We start from the raw sequence: 26882 nt of genomic DNA, 5'->3' as shown, positions 1-26882 counted from the left end.
CTGACTGATAGAAAGTGATCCTGTAGGAGACGAAATTGCCTTTTAGCCATTTCTGTTTTGAGAGTGCACCCAAACCTTTCATACTGGGACCTGTGTTGCAGCTCCAGAAGACATTTTTTTCAGCCACCAGTTGAGAGACCTCTTTATATCTTCTGGAATCCAAAAAGTTTCCTTGAAAGTGGCTCAGTGTGTTTCTCAGATCAGGAGCGAGGCTAGATACTGAGTGACACTCGCAGCTTACGATCAGTGCCGCTGCTCTTTTGCTTCCTCAATCTACTTGTGCACGTGTGGAGCCTGAACCTGGAGTGGAGTAGAAGCCAAACTGAACTAATAGGATGCACCCGCAAGTCCTGGTCTAGATTACTGAGACATGCCTCGCCAGGACATCACCCGAGTCTCATCTTACATTTTGATCCTTGTAGGCTAATGCCATCAGAAACAGCACTTGAATGCATTTTCTTGCTGTATACTTCTTGGACTCCTGAAATGCATTTGTTGTAATAACAATACTTTTGTGCCTTTCTATTGTCAAAAAAACATCTTTTAATGTTGGTACTGAATACTGCTAAAAATTGTATCCACCATGCTAGAACAAGAGAGCTTTCCTTCCATTTCATTGCACAACCATAGGTCTACACTGGTTTGTTTTGCTGCGAGTTCTCCTGACGCAAACAAAATTAAACCACCTCCCTAAGTATAATTGATTATTAGAATATTAGTCTTTTTTGACTCTGGCAATGTCCGCATCTATTTTGGGTGCATCCACACAGATATTTCATCATTCTGAATCACATGTGTCCATCAAAAATGCATTCATGTAGACTTATCTGGAGTCTTCCATTCCTTACTTTTGGTATCCTTGATTGTGGCATGGAGGGAAAAGGTGTTGCTGGCCTCAGAGAATTAGATTCTTCTAATGACAAGAATTCATGATGTTCTTCATTACAGACCCCATTTTTAAAAACAATTAAATAGCCAGTCTTTTTACGATTTAACTGGTTCAGATTCTGAAAATATTTTCTTCTTGGAATCGGAACATTCTGTCCATTATAACGGTCCTTTATATTTCTCTGGGTCTGTACCTACCTCTGAATCTGATGCTCCTGTGTCTTTAATCTTTCTTTTGCCAGATTCTGGTTCATCTGCTTCCTCATGTTGGTGCCTGAACATCCAACTTACCCAAGAAATCACTTCAGGAGGCAGCCCCAATATTTTCTACAGGCTCCGGATTAAGATTTCCTTTAAGGTTACATTTCTTTTGGTTTTGTTTGTCTGCTTGAGAGCAAAATCTGATTGTTTGAAATGCTCAAACAAATTTCCAACTACTACTGCCTTCCCACATAAGGGACGTGGCATAACGGGGGATATAATTGTAATATCCTTCCTAAGTTTATCTTCTAAGAGGACTGCATTGGTACACTGTTCTTTTAACAAAAAAGAGCATGCTTAGCTTCTGAACCCATGTGATATAAATATTCCTTTCCAGATATAAATGTTTAAAAAAAATGTAAGAGTATTTAGCTGAAAGTGCAGTGTCTGCTTCCATCAACGTGTCGCAAATATCAGAGTCTTTAGTGTCACCTTGGGCGGTCACCTGCTTTAGGTCAAGTTTGAGAGTCAGACCCCTTTTCTATTTTTACTTACTGCAGCTATGCACACATATAGTTGTGGCCTTTCCTACAGAAATTGGAACTACAAGTCCATAGATGGAATAGGGCAAAATCTGAACTGGACCAGCCCCTGGGTCAGGTGGCAACCCTAAGTCTCACCAGCCCGTTTCTTCTAGGCTGCCATGAACCAGAATCTGCCTTCCCAGCGATGAACAACAATCATTACCACAGAAGAAGCAGATGTGCTGCCAGACATGTCAATGTCAAGACGATTCTAGATGTCACTGAAATACATGCACCACACTAGGATAGGCTGGCCTGAGGAACCAACTACAGCATCATTGAGCCAGAAGCAGCCAGTGACAGAGTTAGGATTTTGCCACCCCTAGGTGCTGTCAACCCCCTCCCCCCTGTATGGGGCTGTGATAGGGTAGCAGAGGGCTGTTCTCTGCTGAATGAGAAGGCAGCAAGTCAGCCAGCCTGCTGCCCTAGGCATGGCTTAATGTGGGCCTATTGACAAATCCATGGCTGGAAGCAGCTAATATAGCAGGTCTGGTGCACTAACTGCTGCACTTCAGATCAATACTCTGCGGTGGAAACAGATTTGAATCAAAGGCAGAATGCTCTATTCTGCTGCATTACTGCCCAATCCAAAGTCAAACTCAGTAACTGTAGGAGCTCGAGACTCAGCTGGGACCTCTTTCCTAAACCAAATCCAACCCCTGGACCTCCTATTGTTTTTGTAAGGCCAGGACTTAGTGAGAGACTTAATAAACTGAGGCTGTGCATGCTAACTGCAATGTCCATCCACTTCTTCTATGTAATTTATTTATTTCTAGGTTCTTCTATTCTGTTGAACTAAAAAAAATATAAAGAAGAGAGAAAAAAAATACTCAGAGAACAGATCTACTTTTCTGTAGGAAACAGAATAAAAACAGAGGCAGAGGAGAGGATCTGTTAATAAGGAGACGCTTCCTCTGTCCTCTATTTTCTTCCATTTCTATTTGCTGGCCAGATGAATATTCTATGGTCTGGGCTATTCAGGCTGGAATATCAGAGAAAAATTAATTCTGCCACTGCAAACTGTCCTCTGTGTTCCGGCCTCACCCAGTAACAGCAGTGCTCTGCTCCAGAACACACAGCTTTCAGCATCAGAAATCATTGCCATAGGCTGTATACCCTCAGTACATTGCTGTGGTTGGTGCACAGCCTGTACCTGTACTCTTAGTGTCTCAATGTAGTTGGTGCCGTACGCCCGCCGCGTAAAGTCAGACAGGTTGAACTGGATCTGGTTCCAGCCATCATCCAACCGCATAGGCATGGTGCAGATGAAGGGCTTCACTCGGGTTGTGCTTTGATAGTTACTTGCCCTGAATCGTCGGCGAACATTCTTATCATCCAGAACCTGCCATACAAAAAAAATAATAATAATAATAATTATATCAAGTAGAGTACCATCTGACTCAGCACAAACCTCCTGGGCTGAAGTGCAGAGCAGAGGCCTACTCAGCATAGGCTCCTCTGAAATGTATATCTGTGCCATCATGTGTGCTTTTTTTTTTTTTTTTGCTTCCCATTAATAAGCGCCCAAAACATAGCAGCTGAATGACTGAGTCAGTCACTCTCTCTGCTGTCATCTCTAAAGCCTGAGTGAACGCACGACTGCCTGGTTCTCTCTCCTGTCAAGCATCGGGTGCTCCAGCTGTCTTAGCACGGCTCACCTCCATCGCCTCAAGAAGCAAAGGTCTGAGTTTAGAAACCATCTCTGTTTCTGCATGCCAGTGCCCAAAACTGCCACCAAAGCACTGAGGGGGGCAGATGCAATAAGACACAAGCTGAACGTGGTGCTTGTACTGAGTGCCCATTTTCCTAATGCACACGCAGCCACATCCCCTGGGCACCTGATGCAATATGTAAATGTGGGGCTGCATAGAAAAGGACTCACTAGGGGAGAATTGTGCGTCCCTAGCGCTCAAATGCATCGGGCACTCAATACAAGCATCCGTTTTTATCTCACTTTTTCTGGCCAATTTTGCTGAAGACGCCCATAGCTAAAGGCCCCTGGCTATGGACATCTAAATTGTGTGTCCAGAAGAATTTTTATTTTATTTATTTATTTTTTTAAATCAATTCGATATACATAATGTTACTAAGTAGGAGGAACCTCAAAGGACTAATTTCTCTTGACTCACTGACTGACTTTATGCCATCTCTGGAGCTGGAATTAAGTTTACTGCATTAAAAGTGTGTGTTGGGCATCTAGCGATTTTTTTTCAGCAGAGGGTAATAGCTAATAGCCTCTTCTGCATGGGATTTACATTGCTGAGTGCTATTGGTTACGCAGTTGTTTTGTGCGTGTTTTAGATGCACTAAACCCCTTATTGCATCATGCGCTGATTTAGCCAGTCCAAAACGCACGTCCAAACCTGTGCCCTAGGCTGGGCGTGCTTTTATTGCATCGTCCCCCGAGAAGGCTCCCATCTTGCTTTTCTTAGCAACAGGGGCTCTGTCAAATTCACAGTGCTATGAGATTTGGTTTCTCAAGTCCTGGTGTCAATTTATAATCTTAGTACAGACCCTCATACACAGTTCGCAAACAAACTTTTAATGCATAAGGTCAAACAGGCACATGCACTAAAGTGAAATCCTTAAACGCAGCTCAAGCAGTCACATTTAAAGTCCTTTTCGGACAGGTCAGACACACAAATCCTTGCATAGGAGTTGAAAAATGTATTTCATATGCATCAGACCCTTATGCACAGATCAAACATTCACTCTCGCTCGCACACAGGTTATGCATTTACATTCACAGTCCAGTCTGTGCGTGTGGAAGACTTTGGGTGCAGTAGTCTGTGAGAAATGTGTGCATACACCTTTAGCTGTATTCTTAGCCACTCACTGGAGTTGCTGGCATGTCACTAGGCACAGCCTGTACCTCTCTGGGGGCGACTGCATGGGTCTGAATGTCAGTGTAGGGTGATGCAAAGTGTGGCGAGTATATGGAGGTAGAGTGAGTGCAAGTGTACCCTGAGGCTGAGGGGAAAGGGTGTGCATGGGGGGATAAAGTGGGTATGCACGGAGCTGTGCGATGAATACATGAATGCGGGTGTCAAGTATGTGGTGAGGGGAGTGATGATGGTATGAAATGTGAAGAGGCTGAATAGAAAAGGTGTGAGGGAGGGTATGTGTTTCTACACAAGCTAGGACAGGAGGGATAGCCCAGACTCCCCTGCAGCATAGGAAAAATCTCATCTCTGGCACTCACCTGAACTTCAAAAGTGAAATATTTCTTGAGGTTTTTGATGATCATTACCAGGAAGGGCAGTTTGATGCCCAGTGTTTTCTTGGGGTCTGCTGGACAGGTAATATACGTAGTGCTGGCAGATCAAGAGAAAAATAAAGGAGATGGCATTATTCTTATTCATTGATAATAATGCCAGAGGATTCTTTGCTATCTGTAATCAAAAAACATGCTTCCAATGTCTGCCCCACAGAATTCAGATCATCGTATGGCAGTTCTCCAAGCACTGCAGTATGATACAAGACTCTAGACGTGCCCCTTCTATTCCCCGTGCTTTCACGTGGGCTGGGCTTCCTACCGGCTATCAAATACGAGTTGCTAGCAGTGGGAAGGTGGGATGACTGCCTGGGTCATTTTTATGTGCTTAGGCACCTCCTGAGTTTTTTGTCGGAGCTTGAGCCAGAGCTCCCAGTGCCTGGGGATTCCAGGGTAGAACGGGAGCAGGTGCAAAACAAAGACTACCCCTGCATAGTGCTCTCTCCTTTAGGAAAAACATTAGCAGTATGAACAGAGACCAATAGATGGAGAGACTAACCAATACCTGGAGTGATACAAAGGGAGGGATGGGGTAAAGAGATAAGTGTGCAGCTTTGTACAAACAGGCAGTAGGATACAGATTGGCCCACTGGTGGGCGAGTCCCCTCCAGATGACACAGCCCATAGTCGAATGACCGCGTAAGAGTTCAGGAGATCTCCTGCTGTTACAGGGCTGGCATGGAGTACTGGCGCCCCATCCTCCTGATGAGGTGTGCTGGCACTGCCCTCCCTTAAGCCTGGAGACCCAGGCAGTCATTCTCACCTTCCCACAGCCCTAGATTCAGACAGAGGAATTAATGCTCGAGACAAGAAATGTGTGTGTGGGGGAGGGCGAAGTCTTCACATTGCTAGATGGACCATTTCTGAACTAACGGATGTCACGCGGGGTCAGGAAACCCCTTACTTCATATTCCTGTGCTTTTTCTCTTCTGTTCATCCTCCCTTGAAAGGATTTTTTTTCCCCATCCAGCCCTTACAGGAAGCCTCCATCCATAGGTCCTAAAGAATTTTCCTTCATACATTTCTCTCTATCTATATGATTCATCTTCTGTAAGAGAGCTGCTGCCAGGGCAGTAGGTGTCTCTCCTTCCCCCTTGGTGACTGGGACTCCGGGCAGGAGGACAGAGAAGGCAGCTTTGCTTCTGCTTTTACCTGACATTTGTCCCCTCAATCTCCAGTACCAGGGACTGTATGTTGTTATCTGTAATCCTTTTTATGTGTCCATTCCGCACCTGTCACAGCCAGGAAAAGAGAGAGAGAGAAACTGTATTAGATTTCTGCATTCCCTGTGCCCACAGACCTCCAGAAGTCAGCAGAGTCTCTCTCTCCCTCCCTCCCACTAAAATGCCCAGAGAGGTTCTTTGCAGACTCTACAACCGTGACTTGACTGATGAATTCATCACACTAACATTTTACCAAAAAGATAAGAGGGAAGGGCTCACAAAACCTTTTTTCTGCTAGTAAAATGGATGTCTCTTATTGCCTGGCATTTTCTCACCTTTTGCTGCTGCGTCTTAATCATCTCCCAGAACCATGCTTGGCCTTGCCATGGACAGAGTTCCTGCTCCTGAGGCACCGGTTCCCAGATCCCTAGCACGTATCCCTCCCAAACGTGGGTTTCGGCATAAGCAAAATGTGTGACTTAGGAAGACTGCATTTACCTGCTTTTGGCCTAAGAACAATCAGAAACAGTCACTGCGGCCAGCTTGGAAACCAGACACCTTAGGGTGCTTGTGGACTGTATTAATGGCATCTCACGACAACGCTGTGCACGAGGAGACTGCAGCGGGTCACAAACAGCAGGTGACCTGCATTGTTTCGAGGCAGGCAGAGAGAGTTCTCTCTGACACAAGCGGCAGGATAACAGCATCATGCATGCATTACTGGCTTTCTCAGCAGGCAGCAACACTACAGAGTCTGTGCTCTTTCTCTTCCTGTGCCCGACACATGGGGGACAAATTTCAAAGGCATTTACGCAGAAACAAACCTATTTACGAAGGCAGAATGCCAATTTTGAAAATTGCCTCCCTCCTACATGCAGCTATAAGTATGCACTGTGCTCCGTAATGCCCGGATGTTCAGCTGCCTTCATACAAGTGGTGTCTGGGGCAGAATCATCACATAACATGTAGATCATATTTTCAAATCTATGCACAGTACTTTCAAAAGAAATTTTCATGGTACAAAAAGCAGGTGCATAGGTCCACCTGTGACAGAGGGAAAGCATGCACATAATCTTGCTTTGCAAATTAGCTGCAAGGTCTGTAGATCTTGCGATGGGCTGTTTAAATATTGCCTCCTTAATATGCCCAGTGCAATGTAACACAAGCAGCTGAGGATGTTGGGTCCTGAGATGCGTCCTCTCCCGCACCCTATTACTTGCTTTTAAGGGGCCAATTTACTAAAGCCATATTAGGAAGTGAGGTTACACTTGTAATACATGGGCATAAAAAGTGGGAATCACTAAGGGCCTGCAGAATGCCTTTATTTAGGGGGCATGGGAGGCAAAGCAGCCAAGCTCCATCCCTCCAGCTCCCACAATCAATTTTGTACTTTACAGTTCTCATTCTTTCGTACATATATTCTTTAATAAATCATTCACATGGGGGCATCCTTGGAATCACCAATAAAAAGCAAGATTCTAGAAAGCAGACACGGAGGTAAGAGAGAAAAGCTCTAAACCAGCATTTCTAAAACAAGTGTCAGTTCTAGACTACGTATGGAGAGAGAAAAGACCATCAAGTCCCGAGAGATACAATCAGGAGAATGTGGCCCAAAGATACAGAAAGAGTCCGAACTGTTTGGGCACCTCCACGCTCACCTTAATAGGTTGCCAGTACATACAAACTCCATTTAGCTCTCTTTGGGACAATGCAAGTATAAAGAAGAGAACTAGCAGTAAACTTGAGAGACTAAGATCATATCCAACCAGCCCCGGCTTAAGGGTAAGGTTCATTCTCGTGCATGACAAGATTAGCGTTTCCCAACCAGTGTGCCACAGAAGAGTCACCACTGCCTGATGCTCAGACCCACGCCAGCACCTGGGCTCTGCTCTTAGCACCCCAAGCTGCAAAAGAGACGAGCGGTGGCTCTTAGGCATGAGAACACATGTAATCATGCGTGTCTCTTCTTCCTAGTTACAGCAGAGCTCTCGAGTCTGGTAATTAATGGCAGCATGCGGGGCACAGATAACTAGTTTAATTTAATTGAACTGATTTAATGCCAGCGTATTGCTAGGTTCAGAGATCCAGGACCCAGGCCCATAGGGCCTTTCCTTCTCTCCCCACCCTCCCACCACTAGAGGAGCAGGGAGAGGGGAAAGACACCCGACTCTCCCCTCATTTGCATGAATGTGCCCCCACTGCCCCCAACCCTGCCTTCTGTTCCTTCTATTCTAGCACCCCCAGGACACTGGCAATGGAAAATCTACCAATGGGTCAACAGAACCAATAGGGCTATCAATGATGAGTGCTGCTTTCATGAATCTGAAACACCATAAGCCCGACAGAGCATGATCTGCATAGATACATGCATTCCATTAATTGAGAATGCACTGCACACTGATCTCTTCTTAAGGTGCACTCACATCTGGCTGAGGGACCCATACACAGCGCAGCACAACACAACACACAGCCACTTACATTCAACCTTTGGGCTACAGTACTGTAGAGAATTAAAAATTGTGCTGGCTTAAAATCTGATGCTGAAAACAAAGTGACCATGAATCCTCTGAAAAAAAAAACAAAAAAAAAAACTGAATTACAATTAGAATATAGTAAACTTTCCATACCAGAACAGCACTAACTGCCAGCACTCAAATAGTATCAACCCGACCTATACTGCAAATATTACACTGGGCCCTAAAACACCAGTACACCTGCTATTAGGAAAACAGAACAAGCCAAGTTGCTATAGATTCCTACACAGAAACGACATGCTAGCACACAGTGATTCTCAACCCAGTCCTCGGGACACACCTAGCCAGTCAAGTTTTCAGGATATCCACAATGAATGTGTAGGAGAGAGATTTGTATGCACATTCATTGTGGATATCCTGAAAACCTGACTGGCTAGGTGTGTCCCGAGGTCTGGGTTGAGAACCCCAGTGCTAGGAGAACAGCAAACACAATAAATAATACCCAATAATGAAAACAAAGATTTTAAAAAATCCCCCGTTCTCCATCCCTGGTAACTTTTGATTTGCAGTCACCCTGAGACTGTCATGTATTAGTGTGGGGAGGAGGAGAGCGCGTGCACTAACTTCCCTCTCTCCCTCATACACACCTTCTCCAACTCACACATGCTCTCTCTTTCTCTCTCCCACATGTGCTCTCAAATACACACACATACACATGCTCCCTCTCTCAAATATACACAAACACCTATGCTCCTTCACATGCTCTCTCGTTTCCTGGAACATACAAGTAACAGTCTTCTGCTTGGCCCATGCAGCATCTCTCTTACACACACACACACACAAACACACACCCCATGCTCTGTCTCACACACACTTAAATACGTGCTGTCTGTCACACACATATGCTGTCTCACACGCACAAACGTTTACACACACACACACACACACTCTCTGTCTCTCCCCAGAATGTGCAAGGTGTAGGCAGCAGCCACCTTTTTTCCCTTCTGGTGCTACAGCCACCTGCTCCTGCACGGGCCCGGCCAATGTTGCTACAGCTGCCGCCTCCTCCGCAGGCCCAGCCAATTCTGCTGCTGCGCCGCCTCCTCCTTCCGCACAGACCTGGTTGATGCTACTCCAGCCTCCTCCTCCCGCCTGGGCCTGGCTGATGGTGATGATGGTGGTGGTGCTGCAGCCTCAGCCTCCTCCTCCTCCTCCCGGCCAATGCTGCTGGAGGGGAGTCGTTAACACTGGCAGGAGGCCCGACAAACTCAGAGCACTGACGTTTGGACTCTGGGCATGGGCCCTGTGCACCTGATACTAACAATGCCCCTGACTGATACACAGAAAAACGGCTGCTATTCGGCAAGCCTTTACTGCAATTGAGTACCCTTGTGCAATTTGTTATACATTTGCAAAAAAAGAAAAAAAAAAAAAAATTAAAAAAAAACAAAGCTGCAGCCCCACTTTGGGCTCCATAAACACTTCTGTAATCCTCTCTCCCTTCTCAACTGGAAAGAGGTAGTTGCAGGGAGAAGGGGAAAAAACAAACAGCAACCTGCTCACCTTTACCAGAGTTCAAGATGGAATTCTGGCTGCAAACATCTGCACTTGGGACCCGAATCTCCTGTGTGCGTGCAATAATGAGGGGGCAGGAGGGATTTAAATAGGGGGAAAATCCCCAGGGAGCAGTGAATGAAGGCTCTTGGTGCCAGATCCCAACCCTACTTCCAAAGGAGCTGGAAATAAAAAGGAACAAGGAGGGGCACTGCTGGGTCCAAAGATGAGAGAAAGCGCTGCTCACGTCCTAGCAGCTGGGGAGGAAGATTGGACTACAAGGAGGGGGATGAAGGCAGCGGGAGAGAAGCCCAGGAGCTGTTGAGAGGGGATAAGGACAGGGGCGGTTCTCTAATGAGGCAGGGTGAGGCAGCGCTTCAGACGGCAAACTTTGGAAGCAGCAACAACTGCCCCCTCCCCCCCCCCAAACTCCTCTAGCGGGCACCCTGCCGCCAAAACAAAAGGACCCGTGGGCCTCTGGTGGATAATCCTGGGGGAATCCCCCCCCCCTGCACAACCAGGGTCTCCTCCATATTAGATATTTCCCGCGCAGAAAATGGCAAAGATGGAGGAGACCCTGGCGTGCCACAAGCAGAGCTCGTCCTGCACGCGGCGAAGATGAAGGCCCTGGTGACACCGAGTGTGTGTAGAGGGGTGTGTGTGAGAGACTATGAGCCTGGGGGGGGGGTGGGGTGAGAAGTGTGTGTGTGAGGGTGCACGAGAGGGAGAGCATGCGTGAGGGTGCCAGAGAGAGGGGGACACCATCTCATCCCTCACCTCAGGCAGCAGATTGCCTTGAGCTGCCCCAGGATAAGGAGGAGACATTAAATGATGGAATTATTGATGGGGGAGGGGGAAGAGGTAACATCAGAGAGAGAAGGGAGCAGCAAGGAAAGGATAGGGCAGGAGAACAGGAGAAAGGAAAAGAGAGCAGTGGAGAATGGATGATCTTTCTCTGACACATTATATATCTACATGTTAGATATCTGGATAGATATATAAACACATCCATACACAAATTCCAGCCTAAAGCCATCTTTACACTGCGAGGCCTCTTCAGGTCAGCAAGCCATGGGCTTAGAGCATGAGGAGATCTTCTCCAGATTCTCACCCCTTCGCTGGCTGATACTATGGGGCCTTCCCCTGACTCTAAAGCTCATTGCCAGCTGTACATATGAAGCTTCTCCAAGGCTCTCACACTGACCAGCCTGGCACAAGTTGCCTCACAGCAGGTTCATCACTAGCTGCACATTTTGCAAAGAACTCAGGAGCTGCATTCTTGTGCCCTACTCTAGCTGGCCAGGCCTCATCACCCAGGCTTGGCAGTCACCTAGGGCAACAGCTTCTGGAGGGTGGAAAGATCAGCCGCAAACACAACAAGAAGTCCTGACAGCCACACAAACGGAAAGAGCTATCAGCATTTTAAATCACTTTGGCTTCGCGTCTTGTCTTTGTACAGTTATACAGCCATGTCAGGTACTGCTTTTCACCATGGCTTTATTTTTGTGTTTTAAGCTTTATGGTTTGTTTGTTTTTTAAGGAGTTTGTTTCACCTTGTGTCTTTGCCCCTGACAGGACCCTGAATCAGTAATTTCGGTTCTGACTCAGAAGGAGGATGAAGAATGGAGGCGTGGGGGGGGGGGGGGGGGCACTTAGGAAGCAAGGTTACATTCCCCTTGGAAAGGAAGAGCATAGAGAAGTAATAGCTGCTTATTCATGGAGCAGACAGCCCGGTTTTTAAACATACTGGGCAGTGTCTGGTCAAAAGTACTGACCGGCTACTGAACATCCAGATTGTGGAGGCAGAAAATCCTCTCCTCTACAGGTTACTGGGAAAGAAGCAGGGTTGGGAGGAAAGGGAGAGGAGACAAGAGGACATAGGGAGGGAAAGAAGTGGGCATGGGGAAGGAGGGTGGCACAGGAGAAAGGAGGCACAGAGAGAAGAAGGGGCCATAATCAACAGAAAGGTGGCACCAGGGAGACAGAGATGAAAGGCTGGGAAAGGTTAAAGGAAAGGGGGAGAGAGCCAGTTGAGACAGGGCTGGCGCAACCCAATAGGCAAATTAGGCAGTCACCTAGGGGGCGGCAAAGAGCAAGTCATGTGGAGCCGTGAGCAGAGCCCATCCCACTCACGGCCAAGAAGAGTAGAGACTTGGCAGGCCGCGAGTGGCAGAGACCCGACGGGCTGTGAGCAGTGCCCAATCCTGCTCGAGGCCGAGAAATGCAAACCTACGGCAGGTCACGAGCAGTGCCCATCCTGCTCACAGCCAAGAGAAGCAGAGAGTCTTGGCGGGCCACAAGCAGCATCTGTGTGTGTGCACGAGTGAGCAATGGTGTTAGCGAGAGGGAGGGAGCCTGTGTAAGGGGGGTGTGTATGAATGAGACAAGGAACCTAAATGTGTGTAAGAGAGGGGGGCCTGTTTGTCTGAGTGAATGAGGTCGGGGCTGGAGCCAGGGCCTGGACCGGGGGAGGGGGGTGCAAGGCAGAAGATTAGCCTAGGGCTCCTAATATCCTTGCACCAGCCCTGGAGATAGATACAAGAGAATGAGAAGAGTGGATTGAAGAGAATGAAGAAAAGCAACATGGAGTGGAAACAATGATAGCTAGAGGGGAGAGAGCTAGAAAAAGGAGGAGTCATAGAAGAGAAAAGTAACAAAATGCAAAGAAAAGCCAGAAGCTGAAAACAGAGGGCAGAGAACAGTGAGATATGGAGAAAGGTAAAGGTAAAAAAGTGTCTTATTTTCAAAATTAATTAACTGATTATGTGACTGGAAATTTTTCATCTGTACAATAATTTTTTTATTCTATCTGTAATGTCCAACACTTGACATTGGCCATGGTCTATTCTTTTTAGTTTTATGTCCTGTTGTCATGCAGACTGTAACTTTTGCTTCTCCTCCTATTACTCCCTGACCCTGAAATCTATAATCCAACCTGGGGCTATCCGTGGAGGGGAGAGGAAGAGAAGAGCTGGTGTGAGTGTGTGAGCGAGAGAAGCTGGCTATGCATGCGGATATAAGAGGAAGCTGTGTGTTTGGGACTGTGTAGGCTGTGGGTTGGCTTTAGGTATGATAGAGAGGACAATGGTGCGTGAGAGAGGGTGTGGATGATGTGTTTAGAAGGATGGTTGAAATAACATTTTATAAAAACAATGTATGGCTGGGAGTATCTGGAACCCAAGGACTGTGGATTGACAACTGACAGTAGGTCCTCAAGTTTGGTGGAAAAGCTGGCCACCCTACTGTGTTCCTCTTCCTTCTGCCAGCCACAGTCATTGGAAATGGAAGTGTTTGATAAAAATGGAGCACTTCTCCTATTAAGTATTTCCTTTCTGCTCTAAGACCCCCATAAACTGATATTTTTTATGTTGCTACATCCCCCTAGCCTCAGAAAGGTGGTGCACTTAAGGCTGTTCTTCTCCTACTGGTATATATTATAATAATCTTGTTAAGGAGCTATATTGCTTGCTGCTGCCAAAAAGCCTGGCAACTCCGGAGGGAGAGGTGAAAGAGGGAACAGGCAGGGGAGGGAGGCCACAGAGGAGAGCAAGGAGACATAAGGAAGCTGACCACAAGGGGGAGAGAGAAGATGCAGATTGAGGCCAAAGAGGGAGGGGAGTAAGATAGAGGAGGACAACAGAGCAATATAACCATTTAGGAAACATGGGAGATGGGGGAATAAGATGAAAAAGGAGAGAGGGGTAAGATGCAAAAGAATGAAAAGTGTAAAAGGATGGAAGCAGCAAAGAATAGAGATGGGGAGAAGAAACATAGAAGGAGAAGAGACTGCTAGAGAAAAGAGGTTTGTCATAGGAAGAAAAGCAAGTTTGCTTACCGTAAACGGTGTTTCCGTAGATAGCAGGATGAATTAGCTATGCTGTCTGTGAGCATGCACGCAACCGGGAGTAGGCGGCGTTTTCCTCAGTGAGTCACAGAGCTTTGACTCTGTGTGGCTGCGCGGTCGTCTTCCCGCGCGATTCCCTGCTTCTCCTCAATCTCTTTGTAGCCAAGTGAGAGGTAATAATTAAGAGTCTGTTGTGTGACTGTCTAGGGAAGAGGGAGAGTTCGCATGGTTAATTCATCCTGCTATCTACGGAAACACAGTTTACGGTAAGCAAACTTGCTTCCCCCCCCCCCCCCCCCCCCCCCATCGATAGCAGGGCTGAATTAGCCATGCTGTCTGGGAGTCCCAAGCTCCCGGGTTGTGTCCATGTAGTATGTCTTTGAAGATAAGGACACCAACCCTTAAGAATAGTAGACAGGCTCATTGGTTCTGAAGGGTCGACAAGACTGCTGTGCTCAGTGCTGCAGAGGACACTTACTGATATAGACAATAGTGTGACGTGAAGGTATGGATGGAGGACCAAGTTGCCGCTTTGCATATATCCAGTAATGGAACTTTGTTCAAGTGGGCAACTGATGCTGCGGTGGCGCGTATTTTGGTGCACCTGAGGTTTTTTGTTAAGTTTGATGGATCGTTTGTCATTACAGAACTGAATGCATTGTGATAATCAACTGGCGATGGTTCTCTTAGAGAGACAGGTTGACCAGGGTCATTTGGATTAAAGGAAAGAAAGAGCTGCGAAGGCCTGGAGGGAGATTGAGTTCTTTGTTTATAGTAAAAGCCGGAGCCCGTTTACAGTCCAGCGAGTGGAGAAGTTTTTCTCGTTCATTGTGATTAGGCTTTGGCATGAAGATGGGCAGAGTGATGGTCTGATTGAGATGAAAGGTGGAGACCACCTTGGGAAGGAAGGTGGGATGAGGACGAAGGGCAACCTTGTCATGGTAAAATTCCAAGTAAGGAGATTAGTGAACTAAGGCTTGTAATTCACTTACTCCCCTAGCTAATGTGATGGCCACCAGGAATACTGTTTTCCATGTCAGGTATTTTATGTGACTTGTATCTAAAGGTTCAAAGGGAGGCATCATTAGCTGCTCCAAGACAATGTTCAGATCCCATGGTACAAGTGGCTTTGTCACCAGCAGTCGGAGGCGGAGCATGCCTCTCATGAATCTGGAGATCAAAGGACGGTTAGAAATGGGAAGGCCATTATGAGAGTGATGGAAAGCTACAATGGCACTGATATGTACTCGAACTCAGGTGGTAGCCAGACCAGCTTGGTAAAGTGTGTGGAGGTACTCCAGCAGTTGGATGGCGGTAGAGGAGAATGGGTCTAGGTTCCGTGGCTTACACCATGTCGCATAGTGATTCCATTTGCCAGCATAGCTGCATCTGGTTGAAGGCTTTCTGGATGCGATAAGGATATCTTCTACTTGTGAAGGTAGACAGAGGTGGTTTAATATCTGCCTCTCAATCTCCACGCCATCAGATGGAGGAGGGAGCCTTCTTCTTCTGTTAATAGTTGTGGATGGTTTCCTAGCGGAATTAGTGGGCGTATGGAAAGTCGCATGAGATACGCATACCATGGTTGCCTCAGCCATGCTGGAGCTATGAGGATCATGTCCATTATATTAGTGGAATGGGAGGGTAGGCCTATAGTAAGCCCTCCGTCCATGGAATGAACAAGGCATCTGGGACAGATGGAGCAATATGGAAATATTTGAATCGATAGCTGCCTGAGATGAGCCACCACCACCGCTAAACATTTTGTGAACACTCTCGGGGCTGAGGACAGGCCAAAGGGTAGAACCTTGCATTGATAGTGCGTGTTCTGAATTCGAAAACAGAGGTAGCGCCACAAAGAGGGGTGCATGGATATATGGGAGTAAGCATCCTTCAGGTCGATGGAGCATAGTCAGTCGTTGGGCTGCAAGAGTGGTAGGATGTTCTTGAGAGAGGTCATCTTAAACTTTTCTCTCTTGATGTGTTTGTTGAGATTTCGTAAAAGCAAGGATGGGGCGAAGCCTCCCTGACTTCTTTGGGATGAGAAAGTATTGGGAATAGAATCCTTGACTCGGTTGTTGGAGACTATTTGAACAGATCTCTGAAGTTGTAGGTTTGTAATTTCTGTGTTGAGGGATGGTAATTGGGTTGATGTACTTCGAAGAGGAGGTACATGGGGGAGGAACGGAAGAGTCAAGAAGTTCAGGTGATAACCTTCCTTGATTATGTTGAGTACCCATCGATCTGTGGTGATGGCCTCCCAAGTCTGTAAAAGTAGCACAGATGTCCTCCTATGAATGGTGGCAGGGGTGGCTCAGTGTAACTCAAAAAGCAGGCAGTTGCTTTTGTGGAGCTGCTGCCCCCTGTTTTGGCTGTCGTTGTTGGCGTGGCCTACCTCGTGACTGGTGTGGTTGCAATGAAGGTCTTGGCTGACCATAGTGCTGTGATCTATATGGAGTGAAACGTCTAAAAGATCCCCTCGGGTAGATCTTCTCCGGAAGGAGGTGTAGAATCTTCGAGGGCCTGTGTGAGGGTCCAATGGAGTGGTGAGAGAGTACCACCATACTCTGCTCTTTTAAATGGGAAACTGTTTCTCCAAACAAGTTATCCCCCATGCAAGGAATGTCTGCTAATTTGTCGTGAAAATCCTCACGAATCGCGCTGGCTCTTAACCAAGCAAGGTGTCTGGCAGCTATAGCAGCTGAGGAAGATCTCGCAGATGATTCAAATGCTTCGTATACTGACCGAAGTAAGTGGCGGAGACCTTCTTCTATGTTCAGGAAGGCTTGTGGCAAGGTATTGTTCTCGGCCAGACAAACAGGGCGCAATTTTTGAAGACACTCATACAAATATTGCATCATATAAAACTGATGATGTTGGATTTTGGTGGATAACATCAATGAATGGTATACTCTACGGCTAAAATCATCCACGTATTTATGATCTCTTCCCAGAGGTGGATTTGCATGGAGTTTAGAGCGCTTCGCCTTTGCTAATGCAGACTCATAGATAGCAGAATTTCTCATCCTGTATGTCAGGTCCATTTTCCAAGATGTGTCTGTGGTGGAAAAGGGGGTTTCCCACATCTTGTGTAGGACCCCATCTAAGACCAAATGGGGGGGGGGTAAGTCTGTCAGTTCTGGTGGCATCTCAAACATTTTAAGGATTCCTATCACCTCAGCTCTGGGATCTGGAATTTTTCCTGTCTCCACCTTCAGAAGATTTCCCACTTTTTCAATGAATTTAACGTATGAAAGGTCTTCCGGTGGTGAATATGGCTCTGGCAAGCCCTCCGATGGATCAGAAGGTATGCCCGTGGAGGAATTCGGGGAGGATGAGGTGATTTGTGAATCCGGACTGCATGGGAGAACTGGAGATGGCAATGGAAGGTCAGCCGGAGCAGGAGGCCTAGGAGTAGGTGATGCAGGTGGCGAGTGATGAGGAGACTCCATCGGTAGATTAGACTTTGCAGACTCAAGATCCTCAAAAAACATGTTTAATGCCTGCATCATTGCTTTTGATGCCAGAGTTCCTGGTTGTGGGGTTATTATCCCAGCGTTGAGGAAGATCTTGCAGGTAGTGCTGCCAACAAAATATCCTGTGGTGTCGTATGTCTAAGCTGAGGACTCGGTGCAATAAGAGGAGATGGTCTGTCTTTTATGAAGGGTTATTTGCAGCTGAGGAGACAATCTTTTGCTGCGAGATACCAAAAAGACAAATCAGAGAAGGAGCCTCTGCTAACAGATGCATCTCTCGAAGACAGAGAATCAGGGTGAAACAGGAGCTCGACCTCTACATCCGAATCTTTGCATGGACGTTTAGGTGTGGTGGAGTGACCAGAATGAGTAGAAGGTGTTTTATGAGTATGTTTGGCCTTGTGTGACTTTTTGGGAAGTGGTGGATGAACTTCCTGGCCTGGTTGTTTTGTCAGTGTCAAAGCATGCGTCGCATGCATCAAGGTGTGCGCCGGGCGCATGGAGTGCGTTGTGTTTTTTATGCGCCATATGCTCGGAATGCGCCGTGTGCTTCGACAGCATTGAGGGAGTCTGTTGTGTCGAAGGTGCGCCATGCGTAGAGTGTGTCTGCGTCTTCGGGTACCCCAGTTGCGTTGAGTGCTTCAGCACTTTCGACGCTTAGGAGCGGGGTCGATTGGGAACAGGTCCCTGTGGTCCAATCGACGCATGTGTGGCTCCTTTGTCCCGCTGAGGCCCCAAAGCCAGTGCCCCGGCTCTTTTTTGAGGCTCCTTCGGCTTGTCAAACTTGGGCCCTGCGCCTGGATTGACGCAGAGAGGGTCTCTCGGGCCAAGGGAGGAGGCTCTCTTTAGCAACGCTTTTTGCCCTTTCTTCACCGGTCCCAGTGAAGAATGCGTTGATGTTGTTGGGGGCGTACGAGCCCATCCTCAGTCGCACCATTTTCTCAGCGAGCTGACGCTGGGCCCGGTGGGACATCCGACCACAGTCTCTGCATGAGGCTTGGTCGTAGTCTGGCCCCAAACAAATGTAACAATAGTTATGTCCATCAGAGATGGACATAACTTTGCCATACTGGCAGTATTTAAATCCAGATGGCTTTGGAGCCATCTCGATGAGAGAATCTCGCATAAAATCTCCAAAAATGGAAAAATCATGAGAGGAAAAAACCCTGTGGGCGAAACAGCTCACAGAAAAAAAAAAAAAAAAGAGACTGAGGAGAAGCAGGGAATCGCGTGGGAAGACTACCGCGCAGCCACACAGAGTCAAAGCTCTGTGATTCACTGAGGAAACCTCCGTCTACTCCCAGTCGCGTGCACGCTCCCAGACAGCATAGCTAATTCAGCCCTGCTATCGACGGGAAAAAGTAACACGGAAAGGAAACCAGGGAAAGGCCAGAATATGAAAGCAGAGAAGATAGAGGACACTATGCTGTGGGAAAAAAGACAAAAGGCACAAATGTTTTTTCTATTTTCAGTTTAAATGTCTAATTATGTGACTTTGGAAAAGTTGTTATATGTGTATTTTAATTCTACCTATAATACCTAACACCAGCGATGTTCCACTCAGTCTAAGTCCTGAAGTCTTGCGTGGAGGGCTGCTGTGCACATTGTAACATGCACAGGCATCGGAAGGGGTGGGCTTCAGGGGCCATGTCTCCAACAACTTTTGGCCAGCAAGCACCATGTCTAACCAGTGCTCCTCCTCACTCTCCCAACCCAATTTTGCTCCCTAATTGCCAAGCACTCTAATCCTCCCCATTCCGTTCAGTCTGACTGCAGCAAAAGTTATGCATTAAAGATGTAACTTTCACCACAAGCAAGCTTTAAAAAAGCTGTAGCAACACGAGTGCCCTCTGCACCACCACACCTCTTTCCCGTGGTGCTGCTGGGAGCTTCCTGCTCTTGCTACAGATGCCCCTGGCCACGGGACTGGCCTTCTGTGCTGCCTTGTAACTTGCCTCCCATTGCCTTTTCTGCCACCGCCAGACCTGCACAGGCCTCTGCTGCTGCCCTCAGAAGTTCTTCAGAGAGACCCGGGTGGGGAAGTCAGACCACTAAGATAGGAGGATAGGGAATGGGTGAACGCCAAGGATTCTTAATTCTTTATTCAGCACTATGCATCAAAAAAAACTGTGTTCACCGGTTCTTTTTTCTTGGTTGCTACTTCAATATTGGACTGGTTTCCGGTTTGTTTCTTTGGACCTTCCCTTTTACGGGATAGGGAATGGGAACAGAGAGAAGAAAACAAGGGGTGGGAGCAGAGGAAAGAGCCAGGAGGGAAGCAATAGGAGTTGGGGGCAGGGATAGGAGTAGAGGAGGATGGAGGAGGAAGGTGGGGAGCTGAAGTGCGGAGAGGAGTGGTCGGGGACCAGGGGAAAGGCACTGGTGGTAGGGAAGGATGATGGGAAATCTCGCCTCTCAGCCACCTCCTCTCTTCCCTGCCACTAGCTCTTTCCGTTGCTTGGAGCCCTCTCTTCTCTCTCCTTCACCACAACACGTCTCTCCATATCCCCCTTCTACTCTCGCTCCTCCTATCCCCACCACCTCGTGCCCTTGACCGCTGCCTTGTTCTCTCCCCTTAGCTCCTTCCCCCCCTCTTCTACCTCCTCCTATCCCTTCAGCCCCCCTTCCCCTGCCCTTCTCCCTCTTCCCTCCATCACAATCCATCTCTCACAAGAAAACGGATGAAGGCTCAGCAACCCAAACATGGCACCAAACCTTCATTGTTTCTCTTGGGGAAGCAGGGTCTCTCTTCTCTTCCCTCAGCCACCCCCTCTTTATTCCTGCCCCCAGTCCCTTCCTCTCTCCTCCCAGCAGCCCCTTCCCTCTTCTCCTTCAGCACCCAACTCTATCCCCCATCCTCCTCTTTACCCTTCGGCTCCTCCTCTCACCCACTATCTCTGCCGCCTCTTGCTCTCATCCCCTGTCCTATTTTCTCCCCATTGGCTTCTCTCCACTACACCTCCCTCGCCTGCATCCCTGGTCCATAATTCAAACTTGGGCTTTCTGAATGAGCAGTAAGCACCAGGATGGTAAAATTGCTTTCTACTGCCTTCTCTTTCCAGTTACTAAATGAGCCATTGTACTAAAAGATGCTTCAAATGCAAAAAAAAAAAAGCAAAATAGTGCATGTTATTTGCAATATCATGCACTATTTCGGCTTTTAGCACATGAAGTGCCATTTGCAAAAATAATGCATGTTCGCTATTAGTAAAATTTTGCATGTAGTCCGCCATGTGAGAAATTTTATTCAAAGTCAAAATTAATGAGCTGCTACAATGCAATATCAAGCAATCCAACTCAATTATGGATTTCTAGAAAAGTGAAAAGCTATTTTTACTTGCTAAGCTGCTTATTGCAAAATATTTAGACACCTCGATGAGTTGTAATTATCTTTTTTGAGAAGTTTTTTGCAGGGGCTCATTTGCCTATGTAACCAGATTTCACATGACTCTGCTGGTCCACTAGGAGAAATCCCATAGCTTCGTACATCAGCTTCAAAAGTGGGGGAAACACATTTTGAGTTAAATACCTGGGAGATGTGAGATTTGGGAACTGGCATCTCTGTCTTTGATTATATTGTTCAGTGCTGTTTCATTTTTTTTTTTGTGCCCAATACATGCACACAATTTTTTCTGTATAATTACAGTTAGTTTTCATATTTACCAAGGATACTCTCTTTATAGATCCAAGGAAATAGATCCCCCTGTGTGGCTGAGATCATCACTTGGCTATGAGTTTACAGGAATACTTTTAATTAAATTGGACAGTTTAAAGCCTAAAAAGAATTCAATCAGGTATGAAATGTATGTAGTAAGAGGATGAGGATCATGGCAGAATCACTGGTAACGTAACGATTCCTGCTATATTTTTTTTGCGACTAGCTCCAGTCACCCAGGACTGCAGCCTAGGTACTTAAAAAAAAAAAAAAAAAGTCTCTCTGCCACCCCTTTCCTTGGACAATTACATTCACCTATAGAAACTGAAATTTTCCAAGGCAATTCCTTAAGAGTTACAGTCTAAATGCTGTTCCTCCGTTTCAGATCCAAGCATGAGGAAAGTAAGTAATAAGCTGCACTTCAGATAAAACATGTCTTTTTTATGACTGAATTATGAATGTATGTGAAAGATGCTCCACTGGACTGTAGCCAGGGTTGAAGCCTTGATGACTTGTGCCACTGCGCACAGGGATCAGTAAGAGTCCGGATTGTTTTGCTTTAGAGGTGTATTGGTGTTCTAGGACCTAGTGTTTTAGTGAAGTATTTGCAGGTAGGGTTGGTGCTGTTTTCATATGGCAGAGATGCAATATATGTTCTGTCTTTTTTTTTCCCGCAGGGTTTTGTTACTTCATAAAATGCTTGGTAATGGAGAGAGTTTGTATGCTGTTACTGAGGTGACAACAACATTAGATTTGTTTTCTTTGTAAGCAGAATAATAACGGGAAAATATCCTAGGTTAGCTCAACCAGCCATTTTATAGATTACTTGTAACCAATGCAGCACAGATTCCTTTTGAGTCATAAATATATGTATTTTTTTGTCTAACCCTAAAAATCACAATGACACACTCAAACACTGACATGATATCTGAAACATACTTATATTGTTTATATATACAGAAAAAGTTTAATATTTAAAAGTATTATGCCCAATTATGCGTTTTTAGTTACAGGATCGTTCTGGAAGGAATGGTGGGGTGATAATGCTTGAAGAATTTTGTTATCTAAATCTGGAGGTGGGGGGGGGGGGGGGGTTATAAGCAGAGACCTGAAAGTTAATTGGAGGGAGGCGAGAGCGCCTAATATCCGTGCACCAGCCTTGTAACTACCGTTTTGGTCTTGGACCTGCTCCTGTCCCTACTCTCACCTTCTTATCCCAGATCTGGAGCGGTTTGCTGCCGATGCTGTACAGGATGGACAGGAAGCCGCTCTGGAAGGTGTTCTTGAACATCGCTGCGCCCGCCGGCTCAGACGGACCTCGATAGCGGACGTGCGGGGATAAAGCAGGCAGCAGCCCCGACTGAAAGCCAAGAGGCTGCTCGGACCCTGCGGCGCTGTTGCGGGGGCTGAAGGGGAGGGCGCGGTAAGCTCGGGGGAGCGCCGGTGTGTGACTGAGGACACAGGAACGGGCGGGGGGTGGTGATCAGGTGCATAGGAGCTGCCCTCATTTGACTCCACGGCAACAACCCCCCGCCCTCTCCTGGGCAGCCTTCCCACCTTTGCTCTCCAGTCCTTGCTCATGCCCCCGCCCCGCCGACACGTGCGCCTCGGCCGGGGGCTGCGCTAGCCTTACACGCTGCTGCTGCTGGGGACGCGTTGCTAGGGAACTACTTTGTTCCCACAGCTGGATGGAGCTCCATTCATGGGGCGGATAATTAAGGGGAGGAAGGATATCTGAAACGAAAAGAAAGAAAGAGTGCCCGGTTTGTTGTAAGACTGTGCATTGCGTGCTTTCATGGCAACGGGGAGGCACGCGGCCCCCAAGGCACAGGGAAAGGACACTTTCGCTTGCAGCTTTCTGGCAAAAAGGGCAGCGCTGCTTTATACCGAATGCATTTTTTTGGGACCGTTAATTTCACTTTGCAATCACCTCCTCCCCCTTTTAACTCTTTTTCAGCTTCGAAAACCAACACGGATGTACTTTCACTTTTAAGTTGGAGCGTCCCAACCTTGTCCCAAACAGCCCCTTCAGATTTATCGTATCCAATACATAGTCACTCACTCACTGTGGCTATCCTGGAAAGCCCACCGGCTACAGATTCCTCAGGACAACATTCCCCGCCTGAACTCATGTTTCGTAAAGGTCCTAAGTTTGAGGGCACTATAGAAAGGGAGAAACAATAAAATGAATAATATCCAGGCATCATCTTTAATTTTGCATTGTCGTGAGTTGTTCTGAAGAGAATGCATAGGAGAGCCCCAAGCATGAAGCAGGGGGCTCGCCTAAAACAGAAAACAGCTTCCTTGAACTCAGCAAACTTCCCCTTCCAGTGCTTGGTTGATGCCCAGGCATAGGACCCAACTTATGAAAATGATTCGTTGTGCTAAATTCAACACACATTACAGCGCCCTGCACTCAGTAAAGGAGTTCGCTGAATGGCGAGGGTGCTCAAGAACCTACAGCGCTGGCACCTATAATCCCATCCCATGTCAATTAGTATATTTTAGAGATCAGAAATTGAACAACGTAGAAGGGGCTGAAGAGTTGGACAAAGCACTGTAAGAAAACCATCTTCTAAAAAAGAATAAAAAGAGAAAGCAATTATACATTCAAGAATTTAGCAATGACAAAGAATTGTCAGACAAACAAAAACCATAACAAGAACAGGTAGCATGAAGCAGGTTGTAGATTAGAGTGAGCCAACAGAAAAAGAATTAGTAGATAGGATATAATTCCTGTTATATTTTGCTCTCCACCACCTGCAACTTACAAAAAAGAAAAACATTAGTTGCATACCATGGGTTTCTCCTATACCCAGCAGGCAACTGAAATTTTTTTAAAGAGGAAGTGGCTTCATATATCAATAGGTCAAATAAAGTATTCTGCCTCAGTTTTGATTCCCCCAAAGATAAAAAATAAAAATAAAAATCTTAAACTTTAACTTAACATATGGCTCTCACTTATACACCTGAACTCCCAGCTAAGTATTTAATAATTGCCTCAGCAACCTTAAGGGCCAATGTAATAAGACCCTTGGTGAAACTGGTGCTATTTTTCAATGCAAGCAGCAAAAGCAGGCACCTCTATGGAATGTAATAAGGGATGGCCTGCAAATGCAATATGCACAGAAAATCCATGCAAAACAAATATGGGCACAGATATGCATGCTACAATGAGTGGGACTGAAGGTGGGTAGAACAATGTCTAACCCCTTATGATTTGTCATAGACCATGTCAAACTCACGGTATAGTGAGAGCAGTCTTCTTATGTAAGGCTGCTGACTTCGAGAGGAGTTAAATATGGGCCAATACAGTAAACCCCGCGGGAGAGCCGGTGCTCCGAGGCGAGCGCCCACTCTCCTGGGCGCGCGATCAAGTATTTAAATGAGGGCCCACGGTAAAAAGAGGCGCTAGGGACACTAGCATGTCCCTAGTGCCTCCTTTTTGACAGGAGCGGTGACTGCCAGCGGGTTTGACAGCCGACGCTCAATTTTTCCGGCGTCGGTTCTCGAGCCCACTGACAGCCACGGGTTCAGAAAATGGACGCCAGCATAATTGAGCATCTGTCTTCTGGGCCGCGGACACATTTAAAATGTTTTTTTATTTTTGGGGCCTCTGACTTAATATCGCTATGATATTAAGTTGGAGGATGTACAGAAAAGCAGTTTTTTCTGCTTTTCTGTACACTTTCCCGGTGCCGGCAGGCATTAATTTCCAAAAGTAAAATGTGCGGCTTGGCTGCACATTTTACTTTCTGTATGGCGCGGGAATAACTAATGGGGCCATCAACATGCATTTGCATGTTGCGGGTGCTATTAGTTTCGGGGGGGGGGGGGGGGGGGTTGGCCATGCGTTTTCGACATGCTATTACCCCTTACTGTATAAGGGGTAAAAATAACGTGTCGAAACCGCGTGGACAACTGCGGACTAACAGTGCGCTCTGTACTTTATCGGCCTGATAGCTATAACTGACATGGGGTGGGGGGAATCGTTTTTAAGTTGTGATTGTTTTTGAGTGTGGAGGTACACTGAAGCTTATTGGTCTGATCACCTTTTAATGGCAAAAGCAAAAAAGACTGGCATATAGTGACATGGGCTGGAATTTTTCACCAGAAAAATGTTGTTGGTGAAGCTCCATGTTTGATGCCCCAAACTTTTTAAATAAGCATTTAAGTGTTATCATAAGATTGGTTTAATCATACATTCATGTTTGTTTGTTTTTTTGTGGTATTTAATATTAGCAATACATCATTAGATATTTAACATTAATCGTTGAGAGGTTTAAGGTAGGATATTTAACTCAAGAAAGTACCACAGCAGTAGTAGTTATCCATGCCTCCAACCCCCAATCTCTAAAGAAAGGTCTATTAGACGTCCTAGCTCTTAAGTTAACACCTAGGTGAAATCAGGGACAGAGCCTTTTCTTTGGCCGGTCCATTCTTATGGAACAACATGCTGCATAATTTGAAAACGAAAGCAACTACTTGTGCTTTTAAAATAATTATTGAAAACATGGTTGTTCTAATGTGAGTTTGGGAGCATACTGACATTATTGTCCAAAACTGTAGTATAAGCAGCACCAAAGAAGGCTAAAAGACTAACGGGCTTACAGACAGAATTTAATGTGGTAATCTAAGATGTCTGTATTTTATATCCATGCCAAGAAGCTTGTAAAACGCACTGACCTTTTTACGAAATGCGGGAGAAACATGATTAAAAAAAAAAAGGATCAGTGTTCCAGGCCCATGATCCCACTCACACAGATTGTGATTGAGCCTTTGGACATAGGACCTCCTCACCCTCCCAAGCCTACAATCAAGGCTCTGATCCCACAACCCCAGGGCCTGATTTAGGTAGACTTTTCTTCCAAAACGTGGCTGTGGGGAAAATGCTAAGTCATCAGGCCCTTGTATTGTAAACGCTCTGGGGATAGGGCTTTGAAGTCCTTGAAAGGAGGAATTATAAATACATAGTTGTGGTTCCCCCCTCCCCCAACAGATGCTCAGACCTTCATGGCTTCATTCCACCGAGGAGACTTGGAGCTTCACGGACCCCCTAAAAGATGCTGGTGCTGATGGAGGCTTTTAACTCCCCACCCCCACCCTCCATTTGTCGATCAGAATGCTGAGCCGAGAGGAGTCTGCGCGGCTAGAAACACAGCCGCTGATACACGGGAACATTGGTGGGGGAGTGGGATGTCCCTGCACTAACAATCCCGAGAGACTATTTTTCACAGAGCTCCCCAACTTTTAACAACCAATTTAGTGCTGCGCTCACTTGATTGTAGATGGAAACATTTTGGAATCACTAAACTGGGACAGATGGGGGAGATACACAGGCTTGCATTCCTTCACTTTACTACAAACTTTTTTTTTTTCCCTTTATTTATTTATTTATTTATGTATTTTGTTTTATATACCGGCAACCGTTTGCACATCGTGCCGGTTTACAGATAACTTACAACCAAGGATATATAGGCAAAGCCTTTACATGGAACATTGTGAAATGTCTCTCTCCATTAGTGGAGAGAGACAGATTTCCTCATTTTCAACTAAAGCATTTTATTGATGCTTCTAAAGCTAGAACGGCTTTATTAAGGGGAAGGACCCTTTACTGGATCATTTCCAGCTTTGGTAGTACTTGGAAACTAAAGCCGATAGAGAAGTTTCAGAATCAGATAGATGATAGAGTGAACATTAAATCGTGTGCAGAGAGACATTTTGCAATCATTCTTGTCCACTTGAATGCCCTTAATCCCCGCCGTAGTT

General features: G+C 46.4%; 1 protein-coding gene across 2 annotated transcripts in view; it reads right to left on the bottom strand.

The window, feature by feature from the left end:
* The window catches only part of CFAP20 (cilia and flagella associated protein 20), a 30401-nt gene extending 7679 nt beyond the window's left edge, over window positions 1-22722 (bottom strand). Inside the window, exons 1-5 of one of the 2 annotated variants that reach the window (XM_029609257.1) lie at window positions 22321-22722; window positions 8589-8676; window positions 6100-6179; window positions 4876-4987; window positions 2827-3015 (exon numbers count right to left, since the gene is read on the bottom strand). In XM_029609257.1, the coding sequence (XP_029465117.1) occupies window positions 2827-3015; window positions 4876-4987; window positions 6100-6179; window positions 8589-8676; window positions 22321-22694 (843 nt within the window). In that variant the 5' untranslated portion in view covers window positions 22695-22722. The remainder of the gene's footprint in view (window positions 1-2826; window positions 3016-4875; window positions 4988-6099; window positions 6180-8588; window positions 8677-22320) is intronic. The other variant, XM_029609258.1, reaches the window with a different exon arrangement.
* Window positions 22723-26882: the final 4160 nt, after the last annotated feature.

Source organism: Rhinatrema bivittatum, chromosome 7, assembly GCF_901001135.1.
Source record: "Rhinatrema bivittatum chromosome 7, aRhiBiv1.1, whole genome shotgun sequence".
NCBI lineage: Eukaryota > Metazoa > Chordata > Amphibia > Gymnophiona > Rhinatrematidae > Rhinatrema > Rhinatrema bivittatum.
The sequence above is the reverse complement of the archived record's forward strand: the minus strand, read 5'-3'. Positions and strand labels throughout refer to the sequence as shown.